Source organism: Herpailurus yagouaroundi, unplaced genomic scaffold, assembly GCF_014898765.1.
Source record: "Herpailurus yagouaroundi ecotype Mexico unplaced genomic scaffold, PumYag 140, whole genome shotgun sequence".
In the NCBI taxonomy this organism is placed as follows: Eukaryota; Metazoa; Chordata; class Mammalia; order Carnivora; family Felidae; genus Herpailurus; species Herpailurus yagouaroundi.
The window spans coordinates 69,531,972-69,558,461 of record NW_024412395.1 but is presented as its reverse complement, the minus strand read 5'-3'; the positions used below and the strand labels follow the sequence as shown (position 1 = coordinate 69,558,461).

Sequence of the window (26,490 nt, the reverse complement as noted above, 5' to 3'; positions counted from 1 at the left end):
TCTCTCTGTCCCAAAAATAAATAAACGTTGAAAAAAAAAATTTAAAATTCACTATGATAGCATGCAAAATAAAAATTTTATGATTAAATTTATAATGATTCATACTTAATTTTTTCAGTTGCTATTTGTTTCTCATTTTAGAGTCATCAGTGGAAAAATAAATTTAAATAAACTCAACACATCCAAACCATTTAATTTAGTTCATTTCAAAGGTACAAGATAATGAATATTTTAAAATTATACTGGGTAAAATGTCTAGAGATCTTTTTTTTGGCGGGGGGGGGGGGTGGTTAATGATAGCAGGAATACAATGAAACTTCTAGAGCAAATCAAAGGTAGTCTAACATTGTGATTATATAACCCTTTCCTAAAAAAATGAGATGCCGGAGTCCTACTCTCAGATTTTCTAATTGTCCAGGCCTAGGTTGAGGTTGAACAGTACTGTTTTTAAAAGGCTCCATGGGTGCTCGCTTCAGCAGCACATATACTAAAATTGGAACGATACAGAGAAGATTAGCATGGCCCCTGCGCAAGGATGACACACAAATTCGTGAAGCGTTCTATATTTAAAAAAAAAAAAAAAAAAAAAAAAAAAAAAGGCTCCATGGGTGATTCTAATGCATACCCAGACCGGAACTGAACTTTGGTGTCCAGCAAAGTGTAATAGTCAAGAGCACAGACCCTGGAGACAGACTCTCTGGTCTGGTTCTGCCACTTGGTAGCTCTGTAAACCTACGCAAATTATTTAATTTTTCTGTGCCTCAGGATAATTGCCTGTAATATATAATTAACCTACATCTACAGTTTTGATGTGAGCAATAAAATGAGTTACAATGTGTCGAGTACTTACAGAGTAATGCTTGGCACCACAGTAAAGGATTACAAATGTTTGTTATCATTTTCTATCAAGAAATACATCTTATAATGAATGGGGGAACATGACCGACTACAGGTTGGTAATTATTTAAGCAACTTTACTAAAAAAATTTTAAATGCAGTTTTAAATTTGAGACTGGAGAATTAACATTTTCTAATCTTAAGTAACTCTTAAGAAACTGGCTAAGTTCTATTGTAGGTAATATACATGAAACATTTTAAAGGAGAAATTTAGATATGTGTTAGCAAGTAATGATATTCTTGGGAGAACTATATTAAATGTTAAAGGTGAGACTAAGAGATAAGAGACTACAACATATTGTGTAGTTTGTACTCAGTACATGTTTGTTAAATGCAGGAATGTTAGCTGGATAGGAAGTTAAGAAAGACCTTGTTTCGCTGTAAACTAGATTAAAAAAAAATTATCTCTGGTTACTTACCAGGCTATACTCATAAAATTTTGTACCTAATTTTTTCCTACTTCTACTTAGAATCTGAAGTTCTGGATTAGCTATACAAAACACACAATTTTTGACAGTTTATTTTCAATAGGTACTATAAAAATAAGTATTTTTAGCTCTTGGGTATTTGAATTCAAGATTTTTCCCTTACAGTGAAAAATGAGTTCAAGATGAAGGTCACCATTTGTAATTAATTATAATGTGTAAATTTTCACATATGGTACTAATCTTGTGATTTACTCAAGAAGTCAATTTAATTAGTTCCTTGGGAAATATAAAAAGCTATGTCCAAAGGAATATTAAGTAAATGTTAAGTAAAAACAGCTGCTACCTTTGACTTAATGTCATTAAGGGATTCAGTAACCTGAATGGAAAATATTAATTCTGATTTGACCAGTAATCAATTCAAATGTTTTTGTAACTACAGGTTACCTGTAATTATGTATATCATTTTAAATACTCCAACTAAATATTATTATTTTTTATTTTAGGTAAAAATATGTTCATAGCTACTACAAATGAAAAGTTCAAATTAACATCAATTGACTGAAACCCCGGTGACAGGGCACATGGTCTAAATATGGTTTCTAATCCATATTTAGAAATGAAAGGAGAAGAAAGGAAAGGAGAAGAAAGGAAAGGAAAATATATCCAGAAAGGAAGAACTAAAAAATGAAGTACCCCTACTCCAAAGTCTGTCCTACGCTCTCACCAGAAAAACCCTGATCCTAGACCTTATTCAAACTCTGTGTTATGGCTTACAGAACCTTCCATAATCTGGCCTGCCTTCCCTCCACTTACTTTACTATACTCTCTCATATTCTGTTCTTGTCAAAGTGGCATCTTTTATTTCCTCAATAACACTATTTTCCTTCTAGCTTCTGAGCCTTATGTACCATTTTATGTAGAAAATTCCCTACACCTTTCTGATTAATTTCTATTCAGGGAATCATTCATTTCCTGTCTCATAGATGACATTAAGCCCAACTGCTAAGTATTTTCATAACTCCTTGTGTTTAAAACTCATTGTCTTCTATGATTACTGTTTGTGTCTTCCTCACTATACTGCATCATGTATATTTTATTTATCACTGTATCTGAAATGATTAACTAGAGTACATAGGTCCTTGTATGCAGAATGTCTTTAATAAATACTCTAACTGAAGACAGGAAGGAAAGGAGGGAAGGAGGAAGAAGAAAAGGAGAAGGGAAAAGGAAGGGAAAGGAGGAAGAGAAGGAAAAAGTAAGGTAAAGAAATAATAAGAAAAAGAAGGGAAGGGAAAGGAGGAAGAGAAGAAGAAGGGAAAGAAACAGAAGGAATAGGACAAAAAATGAAGGGAGGATAGATGGAAAGTCCATAGAAGTCTCTTATCCATAGAAGAGGAGCCTACTCTGATATCCCTTAGCACTTCTTACAGAATTTAGGATCACGGAAAGAATTACAAAGTAAATACTACAAAAAAGTGGTAGTTACTGTGATTGCTGAGTGTGATCTCATTTTTGCTCTACTTACTCACTAATCATAATTTTGGACACAGCCCTCATGGTCCCAAAACCCCTGGCCCTGGAAGATTCTAATACAACATTTTGTGACACACTGTAGCTCTCTGATTCCAAAATACCTGTATTTTCTTCTATTTCTGGCCTCCAAATTAATCTTGATTAAGCAAGTGAAAAATAATGTCCGTAACAAGTTTTCTGTTCACAGGTTAAAAACTGAGTAAGATCATGAACAATTATTTACTATGTGCCATTTTTCTTATAACACACAAAATCTTATTTAATCCTTCCAACAACCCAAGAGATACTGCCCACACATTTTTAGAAAAAGTCAGCAGAGAAGAAACTCAAATTAAAACCTGGTGTAGTTCCAGAGGTCTGCTCTTGACCAACACTGCCTCTTTTGTCTACCTGATGGCAGTAAGACAGAGAAGATTCTGGATTCCAGAATACTGTCTGATGATAAACATATTTTTAGATGAGTTCTATTAACCATAATCTTCTACCTTGAGGCCTACAAAAAGAAATAATGCTGACACACACTCCCCAAAAGTCAACAGGAACAATACCTGTTGTTGGGTTGTAAGGGAATGGCTATTCTAAGCTGTTATACTATCACTACCTTCCAGGAAAGGGAAGCATCTATGCCTTTTTTCCCTATTCTCAGATAATACTCAATTCATCATCTCTCTGCTGGTCAATGCAATTCAACTTTTGTGGGCCTGCTGTACTAAAGTTAAATGCACTGATCTTTAAAATGCCTGTATCACTTAGATAAAACTAAAGACAATCACAATGTGTGAACCTTATTTGCAGCCTGATTTAAATAAACAAACTTAAAAATTTGATATTTATGAAGTAATCAGAAATCCAAACACTGAATATTTGGGGATATTAAGCAATTCTTGTTTTAAAAATTATTATGAGTGTAGTAGGGCTATATTTAAAATAAGAGTATCTTATTATACATGCTAAAATGTTTATGAAATATATGATACTATCCTAGGATGTGCTTCAGAATAATAATGGTAAAAAGGAAAAGTGAAGTGCATAGAGGTACAGATGAAACGAAACTGACCACGAGATGATGGTTCGTGAAACAAGGTATGGGTTGTCTGCTTAGTCTATTTTTGTGTATGTCTGGGAAAAGAAAAAATACAACCATCCCCACCAAAAAAGAAAGAAAAAATAAAAAGTAAAGAGAGAAGCTAATTTATGGAGGCTTTGCCTACTGGTGTTAATCATTATTCTTTTAAATTGAGGGTAAGATTGAATAAGTTAATGAAAAAGTAAAAAAAAAAAACAAAAAACTGATCTAGTATCCACGTAATTTGTCGATCTAAATGGTAAGTTGCATTTAAATTGTTTTCCAGATGTTTCATGTAATATTGATATGCCCCAAATAAGAATACATAATTGGAAGTATAATTCCACTCTTTCATTTTCTGGTGGGCTAGATCACTTAAGACATAGTACTTTGTATTTATAGTAAGTGCCCTCAGTCAACTATAAACACTCATCATATTATTTTATGATATTTATTTAGATCATCTGATCTAAAGATGGCACGTAATATGTAGTTATTTTAATCAAAGACAGATCAAACCACCTATTTACCTACCAAAAAACCTCACCACAGTTTATTAGTTGCCAACAAATAAATAAAAGATTTTAGAAGGAATCCTTGAGTTATACTGAAGAGGGATAGCATTAACTCCACTAAACCGAATCTGCAAAAATATTGTAATTTTTATACTGTGTTACATATTTTGAAGAACAATTTAAAAAGGGGAATGGTCAAGATATTTCTTAAAACCACCACTGCTATAGTTGTTTTAATGCATAAGCTTTAAAAAGAGAAAATCCTGTCATAGAAAGATTGTTTAACATAAAATAAGAAACAGAAGAAAATAGTAGTTTTAAATTAAGAAGAATGGAAAACCTTGAACTTCAAATTTCAATAATAAGACAGTAGTTAAGGCTTGTACCAAAAACAAAAAACAAAACAAAAAACTAAAAACCTCTAAATTTAAAAAAGTGATGCCAAAATTGGTACTCTAGCCAAACCAAAAGGTATTTTCCATTCTGCTTTTCCATAATAAGAAGTTTAATTTTTTTTTTTTAACCCAGTGAGTCATATAGAATGGAAATATCTCAGCATAAGGTCACATGCAAGCTCTGGAAACTTACTTCAGTTTTTCCTCTTCACTCAATGTCTTCCACAGTTCTTCAATTTGTACTGTTGCATCCTCCAGCTTTTCTGTGAGAAACTGAGCACGATGATCTTGAACAAAAAGGGCACTTGCTGACATGGGTTTCTTGATTACTCGATTGCTAATTAAGTCATAAGCTGTAAGCTGTCCAGATTTGTTGTCTACCACATTTGATTTTTTGTTACAGGAACCTTCACTGAGATTCTTTTGTTCAGGGCTTGGAGAAGTATTATTACTTAATTTACACGGTGAACTTTCTTGAGGCACTAAAATTTTCACGGGTTCAATGTTTTCTCCCATTGAATTTTTAAGTGTATTTCCCTTGCTCCAGTCATCTGCACAGATTTCCAAAGACTTCTCAGGACCTGCTGCTTCCTTATTTTTCCCACTCTCATCTCTATTGCTTTTATTGCCATTTTCTGATTGGGTGTGCTTAACAGAATCTAAAAAACAAGTTTCACTACATTCCTTCTGAGCATCCTCACATGATAAATTATTCACTGGGATCTCCTGAAATGTATTTCTAGTGTTCTTATCAATGTTAGAATTTTCACTATTAAAATGATCATCATAATGGTCATCAACATGTAGCTGATGACTTAAACAATAATTAGTGTTTTTCCCAGATTTATCATTATGCACATCATTTTGGAAAGGAATGGCTGAAGTATCAACATTTGGATAATTATTTCCAGATGATTCCATCTTATTAAAAAGCACATCTGTTTCTGTTGTATTACTAACAACCATGTCAGCTGAGGAAACATCTGTTTTATTATTTTCATTTGTACCAGGTAGTGATCCGTAACAAGTCGTCATCAGATTTTCAAGAGCAATTAAAACAGATTCCTAAAAATATAAATAAATGTTACAGAAAATTATGAAAATAATAAATAAGCTAGATTTAAAATATTTAAAAATACCTAAAAACTCTCACACATGAAAATGGTTAGAGCTGCATAAGATTATAAATAACATAAATTTTAAAAAATTATCCAAAATTACCTTATTCTGTAATAATACTTGACTTTTATCTGGTGTTAAATTTACATCCACATCAGCTGTAGGAACATCAATTTTCAGAAAGAAAATGGGATACAAACGAGTGGATTCCTTTAGGCACTTCAGATTGTAATAGTGTCGGATTAGCTAGAAATAAAAATACCATGTATATAAGGATAGTATTGCCATCCTTAAATACAACCAAAAGAAGTACAGTCAGCTGAGAAACTGAGTGGATGTAACTTCTTGTTAGGAAAAGCAGTATCTAAATGGTAATACTCATTTAGAGCCCTTGAACTTGCATGAAATACAAGTATATTCATTAGGAAGTACAAATATTCAATGTAACTGGCCTCATGGTTAAAAAATCATAGTGTCATGGATGTTATCAAAATCCAGGCTTCAAATCCAAACTCTGTTACTTCCTGGCTACAGTGGGCTAAGAAAGTCACTAACATTTCAGTTTCTTCACTATAAATGAGGATAACAGTTCATCACAGAATTGTTGTGAAGTCCTATGTAAGACACCTAGCTCAATGCTTAAAAAATATTACTGTATCTCTTTTTCTTTTCCTTATATTTTAGAGCAAATCCTTAGAAGTAGTCCTCATAATAAGCTGACAAATGACAGGGCTAGTTTTCATTTCTGATCCAAGCAATATTTTTTTCCCAAAAAAGATTACCTTTAATATGTCTTTTTGATGTATTGGTCGACTGTTTATAAAGATAAAACTCCTTTCTGGGGTTGAAAGACTTGTAAAAGAGTGGTCTGCATCTTGCTTTGGAAGAAATCCACTTAGATAAATCTGCAATTATAATAAATAATTACAGAATTAATGTGCATTGTCAACAATGACTGTGGTTCCAGGGGTCTGGCTATATACAAGAGTTATAAAAAAACAAAATGGATTTTCATCTTATGGTCTCAAGAGTTATATACTTGCTGATAACCATGCCTTGAACATTAACCTTAAATGAAATACTGAAGCATATATTACATTGATGTTCTCAGTCTCTCTTTCTACAACTCTATTTTAAGGAAAAATTATCATTCATAAAAGCTTCATGAATGAGCATATGCCTTACTGTCACAGACATACAGCATAAATACTGATCTCTGTTCAACCCTATCTTCTTTAGACTTTTAAAAATTTCTTTTAACATTTAAAAATTCTTCATATTGTGACTTTCTTTTAGCTGTTTGTCCTTTTTAGCCAGCTCTTCATGTAGAGAAGTGACTAGTTTATATCTTTATTCTGAGTGGGCTGTGAAGTCAATCTGAGTTTTCATTTCTCAATTAAAAACCGTCTTTTACTCTTTGACACTGATTGCAATACTTTATTTCCATTCTTGTTTAGAGAACCTATCTACAATCAAACCAATTATTTTTATGCTTTCTCTATTTTACAAATGTATGAAGAGGAGACAGAAAATGATGAAGGATCCTAGAAAAAAAATACCAGAGAAAAGAGAGAGATTGAGGAGATAGAAGGCAAGGAAAATGCTCCTACTTTTTACCTTTAAAGATAATATAGAGAATTGTTAAGAATACAGGATAGAGCCAGACTGACATGATTTAAATCCCAGCTCCACTACTAACTACGGGACCTTGGTCGAGTTATTTAAAATACAAGCCCTATAGTCTCTTATATGGAACAACTAGAAACAGATGTATTTATATTAACCTGTTTAAAAAAAACCCACTAATAGTAAAATTTCAGCTTAGGTTTAGGAAAGTGAGACTGTCAGTGGAGATGCTATTTTTAGGTAAGCAGAAACCACGAGGCTCTTCACTAACATAGTGAGTAGGCTGCCATCTAAGTCTATGGCTATCCCTACCCTTGGAAGTAAGTGTTTAAGGAGCTGCATTACCAATTTTAGAACACTAAGTGCATTACTGTCACAGTGCCAAACTGTGCCAATTTAAAAAATAAATTAATAAAGCTGGATAATCCATTACAAAATACTACTTAATTAACTGTAAAACTTCACAGCATTTATAAATGGTTGTATCATATACCAGGTAACTTGAGACCCTTCTTTAAGTACCTGCTGAGCATCAGAAAGCACCTGTTTAGTCTCTGAAAGACTTACTGGGTTTGTGGACTTAAAACAAAAAAAACCTTCCTCAAATAGGTAAGAATAAAAAATAAAATGAAGAAAAAACTGGTCATATTACTAATGTTTTCTTTTTATACCATCTTAGTTGTCCACTGAATAATTATTATTATTACCAAATACTGAGCTTTAAAAATGGCTTAGGATAACCTTAAGAACTATTATTTAAGTTATACAAAAAAGTAAAATCAAAGAGTAGTCTTAAAGTGCTCTAAAAATGAAAATCATGGTAGTTTATGGAAAAAGAATGACTGTTAGACCAAATCAGTGCAACCAAATAAAAAATTTGACTATACAGGACTCTCTGCCTAAATATTCCTCAACCTAGAAAGCAAAAAAAAAAAAAAAAAAAAAAAAAAAAAAGAAAAAGAAAAGCAAAACATAAATACTTCTCCCCTGATTACTCTTCAACTGTAGACCTCTTCCTCTTTACCCTCATCTCCAACCTCCTATAATCTGGCTACTACTACATCTCCAATGGACACTCAGTCAACTTTTTGACTCTGCAGATCTTGACACCATAATTCTTTAATTTGGGAAGCATCACTCTGCTTCAGCCTTCTCTTTTCATCTTTCTGCTTCCCCCCAACACTTCCTCTTAGTCTGGTTTGCTGATTTCTTTCCCTTTGCTTACTGCCTATAAATGATGATGGTCCTGAGTTCTATCATCAGAGCCTTTTTTCTTGGTCTCTACTCTCCAAGTAATATCATTCACATCTATATAGATACACCAGCGATACTAAGATAAAGATGTGCAGCCTGGGGGCGCCTGGGTGGCGCAGTCGGTTAAGCGTCCGACTTCAGCCAGGTCACAATCTCGCGGTCCGTGAGTTCGAGCCCCGTGTCGGGCTCTGGGCTGATGGCTCGGAGCCTGGAGCCTGTTTCCGATTCTGTGTCTCCCTCTCTCTCTGCCCCTCCCCCGTTCATGCTCTGTCTCTCTCTGTCCCAAAAATAAATAAACGTTGAAAAAAAAAAATTTAATTAAAAAAAAAAAAAAAAAAAGATGTGCAGCCTGTATTTCTTTCACCCCCAAATGCTTTCTATTTTTAACTAGCTGTCACAAAAATCTTCTCAATCTCACCACATTCAAAACTTGATAAAATACTTCACCCCATTGCTGTCCTGCTGCACAACTGGTTTCTCCTATGTTCCCTTAGCATGATAATGAGCCCTGCCACCTATCCAATCTGTCAAACCTATCTCCTTTCCTCTACTCTGATTCTGTTCAAGTAACCCTGACTGGTGTCCTAACAGTAGTCTCCTCTTTCAGTAAGCCTCAAGAACACCAGGGAGTTCTATTTCTAAAGTAATAATTTAAGTACTTCTGCTCAGAACACTGGAATCAGTTCATGAAGGAACTCCCTTCTCCCCACCCCATCACAACTGCAAATATATAGCAGTGATAGATAAAATCAACTTATACAAAAATTTCAAAAGACTGAACCATTTAAAAGTAAGACAAATACAAAGATGTTATGGATGCAAACCATAACAGAAAGTGATGGCTGAAATCAAAAGCCCTATGTGCTCTAGGATCACAAACCAGCTGTCAGAAAAAAAAATTTTTGTAACTATGTGTAGTAATGGATGTAACTAGACTTACTATGGTGATCATTTTGTAATACATACATATTTTGTTGTACACTTGAAACTAATATAATGTTATATGTCAACTATATCTCAATTTAAAAAAGAAACCATTTATGCCAGTTAGAATTTAAATTCTGATGTGGAAACAGGGACAGAAAATACATACAAGGCAAGAGATCAAAATCAGTCTTTCCATATGAAATGGGCTGCTGAGACACCTCCCTTTCACCCCTTCAAAAATGCTTAAAAATACTGTGACCACGGTTTGTGGGGCTGCTTGCAAGGATTATAGGAAAGAGCATGGATAACTCCAAAATCAAAAATAAAGCTAAGCCAAGTCAGCTAGGAAAAGAGGTCTGTAAAATCTTGGCAGGATGAAAGACATGAACTACCTGGTTTTAAAATGGGGCCTGAAGGATGGTGGTATCTGCCAAACCACAGGGAGGGAGAAGGTCGAGTGGGTAAAAACAAAATAACAAAAACAATAAACTTACATTCATGATGACTGTGCAAATTAAAATTTCAAAGTATATCAAACAGCAGAGAATGAAAGAACATTCTCCCACGAAAGTAGAAACAGTACAGCAATATGAAAAGAACTTTGAAGTTAGTATGTGTACTATACTTTTAAGAGTGAAGAAAAAGCAGGGGTACCATCCAGGTATCAAAAGCGTCCAACTTTTGATCTCAGCTCAAGTCTTTTTTTTATTTTAAAAATACTTATTCATTTTTGAAAGACAGAGAGAGAGAGAGCGCAAGCAGTGGGAGTGTCAAAAGAAAGGGAGACACAGAATCCGAAGCAGGGTCCAGGCTCTGAGCTGTCAGCACAGATCCCAATGTGGGGCTCTAACTCACAGACTCGAGATCATGACCTGAGCCGAAGTCGGATGCTCAACCGACTGAGCCACCCAGGAACCCTACAGTTATAATTAAGTTTAAAAGAGAAGAGGAAAATGAATAAATTCTAAATCCTGGAAATACACAGATTTGGGAATAAAAATCAGACAGCACTGAGGAATTCACCAAGAACTTGGCATGGAATAATGCAGAGATAAAAAATATCCAGAGAAGACAGATGCCAAAAAACAAACATGAAACAAAATAAAGCTTTAGGAGCTACCTTAAGCCAACAAAGCCACACTGGGAAACTCCTAATAAATGCTACCACAGCAGCAGTATAGCTGGGATCAGCACCCATAATTAAGAGACTGTACAACATGGAGTGGCTGTAGTTAAGAAACGGACCTTCAACATTGTAGGAAGACATATATAAAGATTCTCTAGGGGCGCCTGGGTGGCACAGTCGGTTAAGCGTCCGGCTTCAGCCAGGTCACGATCTCGCGGTCCGTGAGTTCGAGCCCCGCGTCAGGCTCTGGGCTGATGGCTCGGAGCCTGGAGCCTGTTTCCGATTCTGTGTCTCCCTCTCTCTGCCCCTCCCCCGTTCATGCTCTGTCTCTCTCTGTCCCAAAAATAAATAAAAACGTTGAAAAAAAATTAAAAAAAAAAAAAAAAAAGATTCTCTATACCCAAGGTTCCCAATGACCAATGTGTTTGCCATCCCAGTACAGTGAAGGGGCCTTGGTGGCAAGTGTCCAAACTTGAAGGTATGTAATGGGATAGAAGTGAGGTGAGGGGGGACAACTATTAGCGTTGACAAGCAACTTAAGATTGCTTTTGGGCAGGAATGAGAAGAGGTCAAAGAAACTCTGATATAGGACAACCCTCCTTACAAGCCCAGGAAGCATGGAGTGGTGATGGGTGGCTACTGGCAACATAAATATAGCACCTATTTAAATACGCAGTACACAAATAGAACAGGGATTTGGTTAGATGATCACTCACTAGAGACACACTTAAAAGGTTATTATTCTGACAACTCATGGAACTGGAACGATTCAGCAACACATGCTTTCTAAATTACCCTATTCCTCCATGCAAGAATAATCACATGAAGGTGTAGCAAAAGTTTTGATATCCAAGATGGATTACCAGCAGTCCTCACACAATTCTATCTCAAGAGAAAATTAAGGGGCGCCTGGGTGGCTCAGTCAGTTAAGCGTCTGACTTTGGCTCAGGTCATGATCTCACGGTTCGTGGGTTCGAGCCCGGCGTCGGACTCTGTGCTGACAGCTCAGAGCCTGGGGCTTACTTCGGATTCTGTGTCTCCTCCTCTCACTCTGCCCCTCCCCTGCTCATGCTCTTTCTCTCTCTATCTCTCAAGAATAAATAAACTTTAAAAAAAAAAAGAGAGAGAGAATTAAAAAAAAGAGAAAATTAAAAAAAACAATGGGCAAGCACAGATATGGCAACATATCTCAATACAGATCAGGGGAAAAAAACCAATCACACATGAAATCATAACTGACCAAGGTCTAAATCTGTTTTTCATACTTGAATGTGCACCTGGGAACCTTGTTAAAATGCATATCCTGATTCAGTATTCTGTGATGAGGCCAGAGATCCTTCACTTCTAACAAGCATACAAGTAACACCAATGCTGCTGGTCTTCAGACCAAACTATGGCAGCTAGAATCTCTAGAGCACAATACCAAAGACCTGGAGTCTGGATCTCCTGTCATAAGCTTCCTGGGTTATCAGTGTCAACAATAAAGTCCCACGAAGCCACGAGGAACACAGGGGAATTTACTAGCCCAAGACAGTACCTTTACTATCCCAAGTCAGCCACCATAACCAGACTAAGGTGGCACTAGGTTATATTGAAACCACTGAACAACTATTAAGGGAGGTCTGAAAAACAGGACACATGTCAGATCATGGCCATGCTCCAGGTACTATAGCTGGCCAGTAAGGATGGCCTGAATTGTTCTTCAGGCAGAGAATATTAACTGAGTATAAACTCCCACCTAAGGCTAATAAAATGATAATAATTAAGAACTCAATACTGCAAGAAAAAGAGAAGAACTAGTAGTAGAAAAAGATTTCAACAAATTATGAAAAAAGAAAGAATAGAACAGAGAAACCAACTGCCCAGCACAAGAGACAGCCTTCAGGTTTAAGGTCAACAGAGCAGCAAAAACAAACAGATTCTATTTTATAGACTCTTCTGTAAATAAACTGAATAAGATTAATTATAGACTCTTCTATAAAGAGACTGAATAAGGACAATTGATCTAATTTTGTGCTAGAAAGGAAAAAAAAAAAAAAGAAAAAGAAGAAGAAAGGGAAAGGAGAGGGCAGGGAAGGGAAAGAAATGAAATGAATTTCCTGAGAACTAGAACAGTGAGTATGAGTGCAGTGTGCTAAGCCCCCACCCCATGATGGTATTTGTGACTCCCCCAGAGTCTGGGAACAGGAACAGGATCTTGATTAATTAATAGTCAAGCAAAGCCTAATAGTCAATAAGTCTAGCCACAAACACTGAGTTCTCAATTAGATTTCTTATTCACACAAAAAGATGGCTTGGAGGTAAAAGACCTGAAAAGCAAAGCAAAATTGACCTCCTAAGCAATAGATAGTTTAAGAAACAACTTTAAAATAGAAACAAAACTTAGCATCTCTAAAGATTCAAGATTTTGTATCCACAAAACAGTAAGAAGTTGTAAAAAAGCGGTAAATTTAAAAATGCTCTTGGAAATTAAACATAAAGGTTTCAAAATATTCAGAAGGGGCAAAAGAGGGTCAGACATCTCCAAAAACTTACAGAAAAAAGATGAAAACCTGAGAAAAATAGTAAGAGAAAAATAAGAGGAAGTCCTAAATCAATAATAAGGAGTTTAATTAAAAGAGAAAAATTATCGAGGTGCCTGGGTGGCTGAGTCGGTTCAGCGTCTGACTTCGGGTCAGGTCACAATCTCACAGTTTGTGGTTTGAGCCCCATGTCAGGCTCTGTGCTGAGAGCTCAGAGCCTGGAGCCTGCTTCGGATTCTGTGTCTCCCTCTCTCTCTCTGCCCCTCCCCCACTCATGCTCTGTCTCTCAAAAAAAAGAGAAAAATTATCAAAGTTATGACAGCTAGAAGTATATAACCCAGAGCTGAAAAAGATATATGACTATTCAGACTCAAGAAATCTCAAACCAAGTGTTCAGCATAAAAAGCAAATGAGTAATAAAAGACACATCTATAGACATGCTTAAAAAACTGAACACAAAGATCCTAAAAAACGTTCAGAAAAAAAAAAAAAATACAGATCAGCTAGAAAGAAAGAATTGGAATGCATACATCTTCCCATCAGCCACAGTGAATGGTCAAAGACATTAAATGCCTTTAAACTTATTTTCTCTGCTAGAACTGATACATGAATTTAGCAAAGTTGCAGGATACAAAAATCAATGTACAGAAATCAGTTGCATTCTTATACACTAATAATGAAGCAACAGAAAGACAAATAAAGAAATTGATCCCAGGGCGCCTGAGTGGCTCACTCAGTTAAGCGTCCGACTTCAGCTCAGGTCACGATCTCGCGGTCCGTGAGTTCGAGCCCCGTGTCGGGCTCTGGGCTGATGGCTTAGAGCCTGGAGCCTGCTTCAGATTCTGTGTCTCCCTCTCTCTCTCTGCCCCTCCCCTGTTCATGCTCTGTCTCTCTGTCTCAAAAATAAATTAAAAAAAAAAAAGTTAAAAAAAAAAAAAAAAAAAAGAAACTGATCCATTCACAATTGCACCAAGAAGCATAAAATACCTAGGAATAAATGTAACCAAAGATGTAAAAGATCTGTATGCTGAAAACTATAGAAAGCTTATGAAGGAAATTGAAGAAGATATAAAGAAATGGAAAGACATTCCATGCTCATGGATTGGAAGAATAAATATTGTCAAAATGTCAATACCACCCAAAGCTATCTACACATTCAATGCAATCCCAATCAAAATTGCACCAGCATTCTTCTCGAAACTACAACAAGCAATCCTAAAATTCATATGGAACCACAAAAGGCTCCGAATAGCCAAAGTAATTTTGAAGAAGACCAAAGCAGGAGGCATCACAATCCCAGACTTTAGCCTCTACTACAAAGCTGTCATCATCAAGACAGCATGGTATTGGCACAAAAACAGACACATAGACCAATGGAATAGAATAGAAACCCCAGAACTAGACCCACAAACGTATGGCCAACTCATCTTTGACAAAGCAGGAAAGAACATCCAATGGAAAAAAGACAGTCTCTTTAACAAATGGTGCTGGGAGAACTGGACAGCAACATGCAGAAGGTTGAAACTAGACCACTTTCTCACACCATTCACAAAAATAAACTCAAAATGGATAAAGGACCTGAATGTGAGACAGGAAACCATCAAAACCCTAGAGGAGAAAGCAGGAAAAGACCTCTCTGACCTCAGCCGTGGCAATCTCTTACTCGACACATCCCCAAAGGCAAGGGAATTAAAAGCAAAAATGAATTACTGGGACCTTGTGAAAATAAAAAGCTTCTGCACACCAAAGGAAACAACCAACAAAACTAAAAGGCAACCAATGGAATGGGAAAAGATATTTGCAAATGACATATCGGACAAAGGGCTAGTCTCCAAAATCTATAAGAGCTCACCAAACTCCACACCCGAAAAGCAAATAACCCAGTGAAGAAATGGGCAGAAAACATGAATAGACATTTCTCTGAAGAAGACATCCAGATGGCCAACAGGCACATGAAAAGATGCTCAACGTCGCTCATCAGGGAAATACAAATCAAAACCACACTCAGATATCACCTCACGCGAGTCAGAGTGGCCAAAATGAACATATCAGGGGACTATAGATGTTGGCGAGGATGTGGAGAAATGGGAACCCTCTTGCACTGTTGGTGGGAATGCAAACTGGTGCAGCCGCTCTGGAAAACAGTGTGGAGGTTCCTCAAAAAATTAAAAATAGACCTACCCTATGACCCAGCAATAGCACTGCTAGGAATTTATCCAAGGGATACAGGAGTGCTGATGCATAGGGGCACTTGTACCCCAATGTTCATAGCAGCACTCTCAACATTAGCCAAATTATGGAAAGAGCCTAAATGTCCATCAACTGATGAATGGATAAAGAAATTGTGGTTTATATACACAATGGAGTACTACGTGGCAATGAGAAAGAATGAAATATGGCCCTTTGTAGCAACATGGATGGAACTGCAGAGTGTTATGCTAAGTGAAATAAGCCATACAGAGCAAGACAGATACCATATGGTTTCACTCTTATGTGGATCCTGAGAAACTTAACAGAAACCCATGGGGGAGGGGAAGGAAAAAAAAAAAAAAAGAGGTTAGAGTGGGAGAGAGCCAAAGCATAAGAGACTCTTAAAAACTGAGAACAAACTGAGGGTTGATGGGGGTGGGAGGGAGGGGAGGGTGGGTGATGGGTATTGAGGAGGGCACCTTTTGGGATGAACACTGGGTGTTATGGAAACCAATTTGACAATAAACTTCATATATTGAAAAAAAAAACCATAAAAAAAAAAACTTATTTTCAACCTAGAATTCTACCTCTACCAGACTATCAAGAGAAGTACAAAATAAAGTCATTCTTGTATATAAAAGTCTACCTCTCATATCCCCTTTCTGTGGAAGTTAACTGAAGATGTATATGAGAAAAATGATAACAAAGACTAAGAAAGAAAAAGGCATGGGATATAAGAAATAGTGGAAACAACTAGTACTCCTATGAAAAAAAATTCCATTCCAGGATAAGATCTGTGCAGAATGCCTGATATGCGATCAGTCCAAATAAGAAATTAGGTTCTAAATCTAATTATTTAAAAAAAAAATGGAACTCTAGCTATAGTTGGAGTAAGTAAAAGTGCTGGATTTTATTGCTGACAAGACGAAGAAAAGTTTCTTCACTTAAAAAAGGGAAAAAACCCAGATCTTAGAAACTCCAGAAAAAGCAAGAAACTATATAAGAGTTCACAGATAAAGCAAAGAAAAACATGACATATTGAACAATAAATAGGACAAGAAAGGATATTCTATTTAATTGGGACAATAGAAATAGTCTCATTTGTATGGCATGGATACATAACGTGGATTCTTAAGAAATGTGATCTTAGAACAATACTAGGCTTTACAATGTAAATTATTTGTAGCCATAGTAATATACTCCATATAAGTTTTCAACTTCTAGAATCAATTTTCAAACAAAAGATGGAAAACTTAAAAATGGTTATAAAAGAAAACAAATTGCTTGACAACATAAAAGTAGAGTGGACACAACTGAGAGAGGGAAGAGCAAGTAAGAGTTGGAGTGTCCGTAACCTCATCTAACATTATAGGAACTCAAGAAGCACTGTCTGAAGCTAGAGATCAAGAAAAGAAAGATGCAGAATCTATTTAGAATAGGAAAGGGAAAACAAAGGTAAGAGAACTCAACTCTTCTTTAATACTGAAATGTAAACAGATAAGATACTCAATTGAAAATCATTATAAAAAAAATAATGTAACCACAATGCTTAAAATTAAAAACAAATACAAAGATAAAAACAGGAAGTAGGGATAGGGAGAGAGGGTTAAATATAAGCTGTAAATGTTATGTTCTTTTTCTACCTATACATATATTTAAGTAAAATGTTACAAGAACTTATTGCCACCTGAACTCCCCAGAAGAAAAATAATTGAGTTTCATTGTTAAACCAGAATTATTAAAGAACACTTTGTTGTATACCTGAGATTCTTCACAGTGGTACTGAAAGGATTCCATGTTGCCCATAACAGCAGTCCCCAGAACAGACATGAGAGCCATCTTATGATCAGATACTCTAGTTTTCTGCCAAATAACCGCCTAAGGACAAAAGACACAGATAACTTTGAATACAATTTAGATTTACTAAACTCAAGTACTACACCATTTATTTCTGTATTTAGCATTCATCCCCAGCTTGTATTTTCAATATCATTTAGAAGAGAAGCATGGGCTATACAGTCAGTCAGAACTCTGGTTCTGAATTTTAGTAACTGTATGTTACAGCATAAAATCTATTTAACTTCCCCTAACCTCGGTGTTCTCTCTACAAGATGACTAACAATATTTAACTCCCAGAATTGTTGAAACATGAAAATATACAATGTAGGCAAACACAAAGTCCAGTACCTAATCCTAAACTTTAGAATATATAATTGAAAGTACATTTAAATTGTTACGCTAAATGATTTCTGTAAATACACTTATATAAAAATTTGAGATAATGCATGCTCTTTAAAATTATCTTTGGGGTGCCTGGGTGGCTCAGTCGGTTAAGCGTCCAACTTCAGCTCAGGTCATGATCTCACAGTTTGTGGGTTTGAGCCCCATGTCGGGCTCTGTGCTGACAGCTCAGAGCCGGGTGGCTGTTTCAGGTTCTGGGTCTCCCTCTCTCTCTGCCCCTCCCCTGTTCACGCTCTGTCTCTGTCTCAAGAATAAATGTTAAAAAAAATTTTTTTTTAAAAAAATAAAATAAAATAAAATTATCTTTCTATGTTACTTCTATCCCGACTTTCTCCAGGGTTTTTATTAAGAAAGGATGCTGAATTTTGTCAAATGCTTTTTCTGCACCGATTGACAGGATCATATGGTTCTTAACTTTTCTTTTATTAATGTGATGTATCACATTGGTTGATTTACAAATATTGAACTAGCCCTGCAGCCCAGGAATGAATCCCACTTGATCACGGTGAATAATTTTTTTATATGCTGTTGAATTCGATTTGCTAGCATCTTGTTGAGAATTTTTGCATCCATATTCATCAGGGATATTGGCCTATAGTTCTCTTTTTTTTGCTGGGTCTCTGTCTGGTTTGGGAATCAAACTAATGCTGGCTTCATAAAATAAGCCTGGAAGTTTTCCTTCCCTTTCTAATGAAAAGCCCACAGCTAATATCATCCTCAATGGGGAAAAACTGAGAACTTCTCCCCTGAGATCAGGAACATGACAGGGATGTCCACTCTCACCGCTGTTGTTTAATGTAGTGTTGGAAATTCCAGCATCAGCAATCAGACAACAAAATGAAATCAAAGGCATCAAATTTGGCAAAGATGAAGTCAAGCTTTCAGTTTTTGCAGATGACATGATATTATACATGGAAAACCTGACAGACTCCACCAAAAGTTTGCTAGAACTGATACATGAATTCAGCAAAGTCGCAGGATACAAAATTAACGTACAGAAATCAGTTGCATTCTTATACACTAATAATGAAGCAACAGAAAGACAAATAAAGAAACTGATCCAATTCACAATTGCACCAAGAAGCATAAACTACCCGGGAATAAACCTAACCAAAGAGGTAAAAGATCTGTATGCTGAAAACTATAGAAAGCTAATGAAGAAAACTGAAGAAGATACAAAGAAATGGAAAAACAGTCTGTGCTCATGGATTGGAAGAATAATATTGTTAAAATGTCAATACTACCCAAAGCAATCTACACGTTCAATGCAATCCCTATCAAAATTGCACCAGCATTCTTCTCGAGGCTAGAACAAGCAGTCCTAAATTTTTTTTTTTTAACATTTATTTATTTTTGAGACAGAGAGAGACAGAGCGAGACAGAGCATGAACAGGGAAGGGTCAGAGAGAGAGGAAGACACAGAATCAGAAGCAGGCTCCAGGCTCTGAGCCATCAGTCCAGAGCCTGACGCAGGGCTCGAACTCACGGACCGTGAGATCGTGACCTGAGCTGAAGTCAGACGCTTAACCGACTGAGCCACCCAGGCGCCCCAAGCAGTCCTAAAATTTGTATGGAACCACAAAAGACCCCGAATAGCCAAAGTAATATTGAAGAAGACAACCAAAGCGGGAGGTATCACAATCCCAGGCTTTAGCCTCTACCACAAAGCTGTAATCATCAAGACAGCATGGTACTGGCACAAAAATAGACACATAGACCAATGGAATAGAACAGAGACTCCAGAAATGAACCCACAAAAGTATGGACAACTAATCTTTGACAAAGCAGGAAAGAATATCCAATGGAAAAAAAGACAATCTCTTTAACAAATGGTGCTGGGAGAACTGGACAGCAACATGCAGAAGGATGAAACTAGATCACTTTCTTACACCATTCACAAAATAAACTCAAAATGGATAAAGGACCTGAATGTGAGACAGGAAACCATCAAAACCCTAGAGGAGAAAGCAGGAAAAAACCTCTCTGACCTCAGCCGCGGCAATTTCTTACTTGACACATCTCCAAAGGCAAGGGACTTAATACCAAAAATGAACTATTGGGACCTCATGAAAATAAAAAGCTTCTGCACAGCAAAGGAAACAACCAACAAAACTAAAAGGCAACCAACGGAATGGGAAAAGATATTTGCAAATGACATATCGGACAAAGGGCTAGTATCTAAAATCTATAAGGAACTCACCAAACTCCACACCCCAAAACCAAATAATCCAGTGAAGAAATGGGCAGAAAACATGAATAGACACTTCTCTAAAGAAGACATCCAGATGTCCAACAGGCACAAGAACAGATGCTCAATGTCACTCCTCATCAGGGAAATACAAATCAAAACCACATTGAGATACCACCTCATGTCAGTTAAAGTGGCTAAAATGAACAAATCAGGAGACTATAGATGTTGGCGAGGATGTGGAGAAATGGGAACCTTCTTGCACTGTTGGGGGAATGCAAATTGGTGCAGCCACTCTGGAAAACAGTGTGGAGGTTCCTCAAAAAATTAAAAATAGATCTACTCTATGACCCAGCAATAATACTGCTAGAAATTTACCCAAGGCATACAGGAGTGCTGATGCATAGGGGCACTTGTACCCCAATGTTTATAGCAGCACTTTCAACAATAGCCAAATTATGGGAAGAGCCTAAATGTCAACTGATGAATGGATAAAGAAGTTGTGGTTTATATATACAATGGAATACTATTTGGCAATGAGAAAGAATGAAATATGGCCTTTTGTAGCAACGTGGATGGAAGTGGAGAGTATTATGCTAAGTGAAATAAGTCATACAGAGAAAGATAGATACCATGTTTTCACTCTTATGTGGATCCTGAGAAACTTAACAGAAGACCATGGGGGAGGGGAAGGGGAAAAAAAAAGTTAGCGAGGGATGGAGGCAAACCATAAGAGACTCTTAAAAACTGAGAATAAACTGAGTTTTGATGGGAGGGAGGGGAAAGTGGGTGATGGGCACTGAGGAGGGCACCTGTTGGAATGAGCACTGGGTGTTGTATGGAAACCAATCTGACAATAAATTTCATATTAAAAAAATGAAATAAAATAAAATTATCTTTGTAATTACCTTTTATACATAGAACACTTACAAAAAGCTAAGTGAACCTCACAGACATAAAAGCTGAATAACGAGCCCAGATTTTTTCCACTGCAAATATGTAGTAGGGTAGTTTAAAAGAATCATGGTCCCGAGAGACTGACCAAAGTTTGACTGTGAAGTGCACCATCAGGTATGATATACTGCAATTTCTTCAGTTAACAAGATCCAATTATAGTCAAATCTCTGGAGACCATCAATACAGTCATAAGTTGTTCACTCAACAAATATTTACATGGCACTTCCTAAATCCTCAGAAAATGTGTAAAGGGGCTAGGAGAAAACATTAACATTCAAGGGACCTTCAGAGGAAAAACAGACTGAAAAGGAGTGGCCACAAAGGCAGGAAGAGCTACCAAACAGTATGGTACACAGAACAAGAAAAATTTTTAAGAAGTAGTCATATTTGACCAATGTCAAGAGTCCAATGTCAAGAGTATGCAAAGATGTGGCCACAGGATTTAGCAATCAGTTCTAGGAAAGGAGAGTAAATAAAGCCAAATGTCAATGGCTGGATAGTGATTAAAGTGAGAACATTAAAAAAAAAAAAAGATGAACCTAGATAGTATTTCAGAAAGTTTGGCTGTAGGGGTTTCTGGGTGGCTCGGCTGGTTAAGTGTCCACCTCTTGAAATCAGCTCAGGTCACGATCTTACAGCTCCAGAGACTGAGTCCCATGTCAGGCTCTGCACTGACAGCATGGAGCCTGTTGGGATTCTCTCTCTCTCTCTCTCTCTCTCTCTCTCTCTCTCTGCTCCCCCCCCCAACTCGTGCATACACTCTCTCTCATTCTCTATCAAAATAAATAAACACTTAGACAGTTTGGCTATAAACTGAAAGCAGAGGAATAATCGAGGCAAGTGTGGATCAAGGGTGGGTCTTAATATGACACACTTGAATCAGAAGCAATGAAGAAGAATGGGTACACACACAGGTAGGTTTATAGATTCAATGACTGGAGGTTGCTAAGTTCCTCTTTGTTCTATTTTTTTTTCCCTGTAATGTAGAAAAGTTACTGGTTGTGAGTGAAAACATACCGATTTAAATATCTGATTGCAGAGAAGGCTTGAGAGAGAGAGACAGACAAGACAGACAGACAGAGAAAGAGAGACCTTCTGACTGGCCAAACAAGCTCCTTAACATGACCAGGAATTTACACAGGCAGTTTTAAGTACTAACAATATTATATATACTAAAATGAAAGGTGAAGTAAATAGATTCATGTTGTCCTCTAACTGTCAGGTTAGGGGATAGTAATGAAGGAAAGTGCTCTTCTGGACATAACAATTAACACTGACTCTGCATGTTGATGTTTATCATCTGTAAAGCACTGTTTTTAGAATCTTAAAGACAAACCTGCTTGGGAAAACACAGGTAGTACTTAATAAGACAAACTACCTGATATTTAACAGGAAAAACTTATTCCTAGGGTTTTATTAATACTAATTCAACAGGAGTTATGATTTAGGAAAAACTTACTTGGCACTACTATCATAGAAACTACTGTTAATTTTCACAACTATTTCATGTAGGTATTATTAGCTCATTATGTAAATGAGGAAACTGAAGCTGATACTGACTGATTTATCCAAAGAAACTTAGATAGCAGGTCATGGAACCATGATTTATACCCAACTTTTATGGCTACAAGCTCACTGTTTTTACTTTGCTAACATCCCTCCCCTCTCTAGTTAAAAACAGTAATAAGCTAGAGCCAATGCCAGACCCTAATTGGGAATTCTTAAAGAGAAATGCATTTTCATGTATAATTACCCTCCACATGGCTATGTGATAACTATCTACTGTCTAATTAACTTGAGGGTATTAATGTATTCTCAAACCAAAATTATTTTTAATCTATTCACTTAAAGGTAAATAATTGGGGTCCCCCCCCAAAAGAACACATACCAGAATAATGAAATCCAAAAAGATAGGGAACTACTATCCTATAATCCTAAAATCACAGTATTTTTCAGACTACAGCTGTCAGTACCAACCTTAATCTTATTATAACAGAGCCTTATACCTAAGGATTTCTAAATTTCCAATAATTTTCATTCATTAATATACATATAAATATAGATGTGCAGTAATTAGGCCCAAAGTGCACAGCAAAATGACAGAATGAGGAAGACAATTTAGGTATTGTTCCATCCTAAATTTCAACATCTCACTATTATGTATTGCTTTGAAAGTGATCTGAATTAGAAAAAAATATACAAACTACATGAAATCTAAGTATTAAAAAATAGTAAATAATTAAAAACTGAGGTATAGGTTTAATGTGTATATTTCTAAACAAAAAATTATGTCTTGATAACTACATTTATACTTAAAGGACAATACACTGGACTACTTAAAACTGTCACTGCTCCAGGAAACATGGGATGAAGAATCACAAGAACATTTCTAATCTTTAATTTCATTACATATAATATATACTTATCCCAATTAATTAGAGAAACTGATTTTGAATTTTTTCAGCAAATATTTACTGAGCATTAACTTCATACCAGATTCCATGCTAAAATCTGGGAATACAAAGATGAAAGGACAAGGAACTGGCTCTCAACAAGCTAAAAATATAAAAGGAAAACAAAATATTAAAATAATTATAATGCATAATACCTCCCAAAAAACAAAAATCTAGGGCTGGATGGTTTTCCAGGGGAATTCTACCAAACATTTAAAGAAGAGTTAACACCTATTCTTTTGAAGCTGTTCCAGAAAATAGAAATGGAAGGAAAACTTCAAACTCATTCTATGAGGCCAGCATTACCTTGATTCCAAAACCAGACAAGGACCCCACTAAAAAGGAGAACTATAGACCAATTTCCCTGATGAACATGGATGCAAAAATTCTCAACAAGATACTAGCTAACCAGATCCAACAGTACATTAAAAAAATTATTCACCACAATCAAGTGGGACTTATACCTGGGATGCAAGGTTGGTTTAATGTCCGCAAATCAATGTGATATATTGTGTTAATAAAACAAAGAGTAAGAACCACATGATCCTCTCAATAGATGCAGAGAAAGCATTCAACAAAATACAGCATCCTTTCTTGATAAAAACCCTCAAGAAAGTAGGGATAGAAGGATCATACCTCAAGATCACAGAAGCCATATATGAGAGACCCACTGCTAATATCATCCTCAATGGGGAAAAACTGACAGCTTCCCCCTTAGGTCAGGAACATGACAGGGATGTCCACTCATACCACTGTTATTCAACACAGTATTGGAAGTCTTAGCCTCAGCAATCAGACAACACAAAGGAATAAAAGATACCCAAACTGGCAAGGAGGAAGTCAAACTTGCACTCTTCGCAGATGACATGATATTCTATACAGAAAACCCAAAAGATTCTACCAAAAAACCCAGCTAGAATTGATTCATGAATTCAGCAAAGTTGTAGGATATAAAATAAATGCACAGAAATCAGTTGCATTTCTATACACGAATAATGAAGCAACAGAAAGAGAATTCAAAGAATTGATCCCATTTACAATTGCACCAAAACTCATAAAACACCTACAAATAAACCTAACCAAAGAGGTGAAAAATCTATACACTGAAAACTATAGAAAGCTTATAAAAGAAACTTAAGAAGACACACACACACACACACACAAAGGAAAAATATTCCATGCTCATGGATTGGAAGAACAAATATTGTTAAAATGTCAATACCACCCAAAGTAATCTACATATTTATTTTTTAATTTTTTTTTTCAACGTTTATTTATTTTTGGGACAGAGAGAGACAGAGCATGAACGGGGGAGGGGCAGAGAGAGAGAGAGACACAGAATCGGAAACAGGCTCCAGGCTCCGAGCCATCAGCCCAGAGCCCGACGCGGGGCTCGAACTCACGGACCGCGAGATCGTGACCTGGCTGAAGTCGGACGCTTAACTGACTGCGCCACCCAGGCGCCCCAGCAATCTACATATTTAATGCCATCCCTATGAAAACAACACCAGCATTCTTCGCAGAGCTAGAAGAAACAATCCTAAAATTTGTATGGGACCAGAAAAGACCCTGAATAGCCAAAGCAATCCTGAAAAAGAAAACCAAAGCTGGAGGCATCACAATTCTGGATTTCAAGCTGTATTACAAAGCTATAATCATCAAGACAGTATATAGTGGCACAGAAACAGACACTCAGATCGATGGAACAGAATAGAGAACCCAGAAATGGACCCACAAACATATGGCCAACTAATCTTTGACAAAGCCAGAAAGAATACCCAATGGAATAAAGACAGTCTCTTCAGCAAATGGTGTTGGGAAACTGGACAGCCAAATGCAGAATGAACCTGGACCATTTTCTTACACCACACACAAAAATAAACTCAAAATGGATGAAAGACCTAAAAATAAAACAGGAAGTCATCAAAATCCTCGAGGAGAAAGCAGGCAAAACCTCTTTGACTTCGGCCACAGCAACTTCTTACTCAACACATCTCTGGAGGAAAGGGAAACAAAAGCAAAAATGAACTATTGGGACCTCATCAAAATAGAAAGCTTCTGCACAGCGAAAGAAACAATCAGCAAAACTAAAAGGCAACCAACGGAATGGGAGAAGATATTTGCAAATGACATATCAGATAAAAGGTCAGTATCCAAAATCTATAAAGAACTTACCAAACTCAACACCTGAAAAACAAAGAATTCAGTGAAATGGGCAAAAGACATGAACAGACACTGTTCAAAATAAGACATCCATATGGCTAACAGACACATGAAAAAAATGCTCAACATCACTCATCATCTGGGAAATACAAATCAAAACCACAATGAGATACCACCTCACACCTGTCAGAATGGCTAACGTTAACAACTCTGGCAACAACAGATGTTGGTGAGGATGCAGAGAAAGATCTCTTTTGCACTGCTGGTGGGAATGCAAAGTGATGCAGCCATTCTGGAAAACAGTATGGAGGTTCCTCAAAAAATTAGAACTAGAACTACCCAACGACCCAGCAATTACACTACTAGGTATTTATCCAAAGGATAAAGGTGTGCTGTTTTGAAGGGACACATGCACCCCAATGTTTGTAGCAGTGCTCTCAACAATAGCCAAAGTATGGAATGGGCCCAAATGTCCATCAACAGATGACTGGATAAAGAAGATGTGGTATATGTGTAAAATGGAGTAGGGGCGCCTGGGTGGCTCAGTCGGTTAAGCGGCCGACTTCGGCTCAGGTCACGATCTTGCGTTCCGTGAGTTCGAGCCCCGCGTCGGCCTCTGTGCTGACCGCTCAGAGCCTGGAGCCTGTTTCGGATTCTGTGTCTCCCTCTGTCTCTGATCCTCCCCCGTTCATGCTCTGTCTCCGTCTCAAAAATAAATAAACGTTAAAAAAAAATTTTTTTTTTAAAAACGGAGTATTACTCGGCAATCAAAAAGAATGAAATCTTGCCATTTGCAACTATGTGGATGGAACTAGAGGGTATTATGCTAAGCGAAATTGGTCAAAGACAAGTATCATATGACTTCACTCATGTGGAATTTAAATACAAAA

General features: G+C 36.6%; 1 protein-coding gene and 1 non-coding gene across 8 annotated transcripts in view; one reads left to right on the top strand and one right to left on the bottom strand.

Moving 5' to 3' along the window:
* Positions 1–26,490, bottom strand: part of PMS1 (PMS1 homolog 1, mismatch repair system component) — a 102,056-nt gene that overhangs the window by 14,889 nt on the left and 60,677 nt on the right. For 4 of the 7 annotated variants that reach the window (XM_040475630.1, XM_040475635.1, XM_040475631.1 and 1 more), the window contains 4 exons: positions 17,360–17,476; positions 6,736–6,858; positions 6,056–6,199; positions 5,028–5,899 (listed from right to left, as the gene is read on the bottom strand). In XM_040475630.1, coding sequence (XP_040331564.1) covers positions 5,028–5,899; positions 6,056–6,199; positions 6,736–6,858; positions 17,360–17,476 — 1,256 coding nt within the window. The remainder of the gene's footprint in view (positions 1–5,027; positions 5,900–6,055; positions 6,200–6,735; positions 6,859–17,359; positions 17,477–26,490) is intronic. The other 3 variants (XM_040475636.1, XM_040475633.1, XM_040475634.1) reach the window with 2 other exon arrangements.
* Positions 464–570, top strand: LOC121031200 (U6 spliceosomal RNA). Its single transcript, XR_005790611.1, has one exon. It is a non-coding gene; the product is annotated as a U6 spliceosomal RNA (small nuclear RNA).